Source organism: Mandrillus leucophaeus, unplaced genomic scaffold (assembly GCF_000951045.1).
Source record: "Mandrillus leucophaeus isolate KB7577 unplaced genomic scaffold, Mleu.le_1.0 Scaffold25, whole genome shotgun sequence".
NCBI classification, from domain to species: domain Eukaryota; kingdom Metazoa; phylum Chordata; class Mammalia; order Primates; family Cercopithecidae; genus Mandrillus; species Mandrillus leucophaeus.
In genome coordinates, this window is record NW_012102587.1 from 339,868 (window position 1) to 342,157 (window position 2,290).

At 43.6% G+C, this 2,290-nt stretch overlaps 1 protein-coding gene across 1 annotated transcript in view; it reads right to left on the reverse strand.

Annotated features, from left to right (window-relative positions):
* Positions 1-2,290, reverse strand: part of CNTNAP5 (contactin associated protein-like 5) — a 951,880-nt gene that overhangs the window by 138,825 nt on the left and 810,765 nt on the right. Inside the window, exon 18 of the mRNA XM_011983413.1 lies at positions 640-879. Coding sequence (XP_011838803.1) covers positions 640-879 — 240 coding nt within the window. The remainder of the gene's footprint in view (positions 1-639; positions 880-2,290) is intronic.

The window sequence follows — 2,290 nt, forward strand, 5'->3', positions numbered from 1 at the left end:
GTGTCAATGTAATGAATTCATGAGATTGTGAAGGGGTACACAAAAAGCCCTGGAGCAGAAATGTTGACTTTCATGTGTGTTTCAGTCCCAGCCCACCAATGAACTGAATATGAGCCTTCAGACAGGGCTTTTAAAGCCTCAGACATTCGCTCAAATCACCTGCAGAATAGAGAGATTTCACCAAATACATGGTGCTGTGTTTACTAATTTACTGATACTCTCTTTGTTGTAAAAATAATTTAAGATGGCTTAAGTATCTCTAAGGCTCCCCCAGGGCTAGATTCTACAATCCTTTGATTACATTTGCAGACAGAGGGATTGGAAGTGGACATATTAATGTGTTCACTAACAATCTAGCTAACAACAGAAATATGAGTCCACCTCTCTCCCTGCTCAACCGGCTTTTTGGCCACGGGCAGGGTGTTTTCCTGTAATTATCCATCCAGTTCAGTTGCATTGCCAGTGAACACACGCAATATCAACAAGTATACGCAATTATGTTGAGGAACTATGCAGACTCTTCAAACAGAGGGAGAGTAGATGATAGAGACTGTCTCAGAGTGTGAGTATCACATGGCCTGATCATAGCATGTAGGTGATATAGCACTGCACTCAGGAGAAAGGGAGCGCCTAAGGTACCTTTTTTGCAAAAGGGCCCTTCATAAGGTGAGTTGGTGCAATCGCATAGGTAGCCATTGTGCTTCTCCACACACTTGCCCCCGTTGTGGCAGATGCTGCCGTAGCTGCTGCAGTGACCCGGGCAGCCTGGCCTGACTCCAGATGTGACCTTTGCCCTCTCTTCCAGGTCCAGTTTCTGTCCATTCAAGTGTAAGGAGCGAATGCATCCTAGGAAGCCTTTCTGTCTGGATGACGTTCCCCCTAAGAGGTTAAATAAAAGGAAACAAATGTAAGGTATTATAGGGCTCAATACATTTAGGTTTAATGTTGGCATAGGTAAGAGTTAAGTAGTCCTCTGTTGTCATGCAGGGCTAAATTGATTTTTTATTAAAGTTTCCAGTGAGAGTTGGAATTCCAAAGAGCTTCAAAAAAAAAATGCATGTCCTAGAAACATGGGTGGAGCTAGAGGCCACTATCTTTAGCAAACTAAGGCAGGAACAGAAAATCAAATACCCCATAGTCTCATTTACAAGTAGGAGGCAAATGATGAGAATACTTGGACGCAGAGGGGAGCAACAGACACTGGGTCCTACTTGAGGGTGTCGGGTGGGAGGAGAGAGAAAATCAAAGAAATATAACCATTGGGTACTAAGCTTAGTACCTGGGTGACAAAATAATCTATACAACAAATCCCCATTACACAAGTTTACCTATATAATAAACCTGCAAATCTACCCCTGAACCTAAAATAAAAGTTAAGAAAAAAATACACATCCTTCTAGGCTGGGACTGGGAACCCCCTCCCTCAGGCTCTTGCCGTATACACACAAGAAAAGTGAAAGATTATAGTTCCTGTATTTTACAGGTTTAAGAGTAAAACTTCAGATGGCCATGTGTCTTGTGGGAAAAAAAAAGTTCTTACACAGTCTACAGCACAGTTGCATCTGAAGTGGAAGGCACAGAGTGGGACTGTCCTTTCTGGCAAAGTTAGACAGCAGCTGTTAAGTACACCAACTTAGAAAACTTCAGTAGGCTTCCTAATGCTTATGCAATGCAGTGCAGTGGAGTGGAAGGTGGGTAGACCAGAGCCAGATAGACATGGAGTCAAAGTCATGTCACTTGCTGATTAGCCATATTGACATTGGAATTACCTAAGTCTCAGCTACTTGATCTATAAAATAAAAATCAATGTATTGTGCGGGTGTATGGTGAGGCTTCATTAAGATTATAGAACAGGCCAGGCGCAGTGGCGCATGACTGTAATCCCAGCATTTTGGGAGGCCAAGACAGGCTGATCATCCGAGGTCAGGAGTTCAAGACCTGCCTGGCCAACATGGTGAAACCCTATTTCTACTAAAAATACAAAAGTTAGCCAGGCATAGTGGCAGGCGCCTGTAATTCCAGCTACTTGGGAGGCTGAGGCTGCAGTGAGCCGAGATCACACCATTGCACTCCAGCCTGGGCCACAAGGCGAGACTCTGTCTCAAAAAAGAAAGAAAAAGAAAGAAAGGAAGGAAGGAATGAAGGAAGGAAGGAAAGAGGAAGGAAGGAAGGAAGGAAAGAGGAAGGAAGGAAGGGAGGAAGGAAGGAAGGAAGGAGAGAAAGAGAGAAAGAAAATAACATCAAGTACAATACTGTTCAATCACTGCTGCTCTCTTATGCCCTCTCTTAT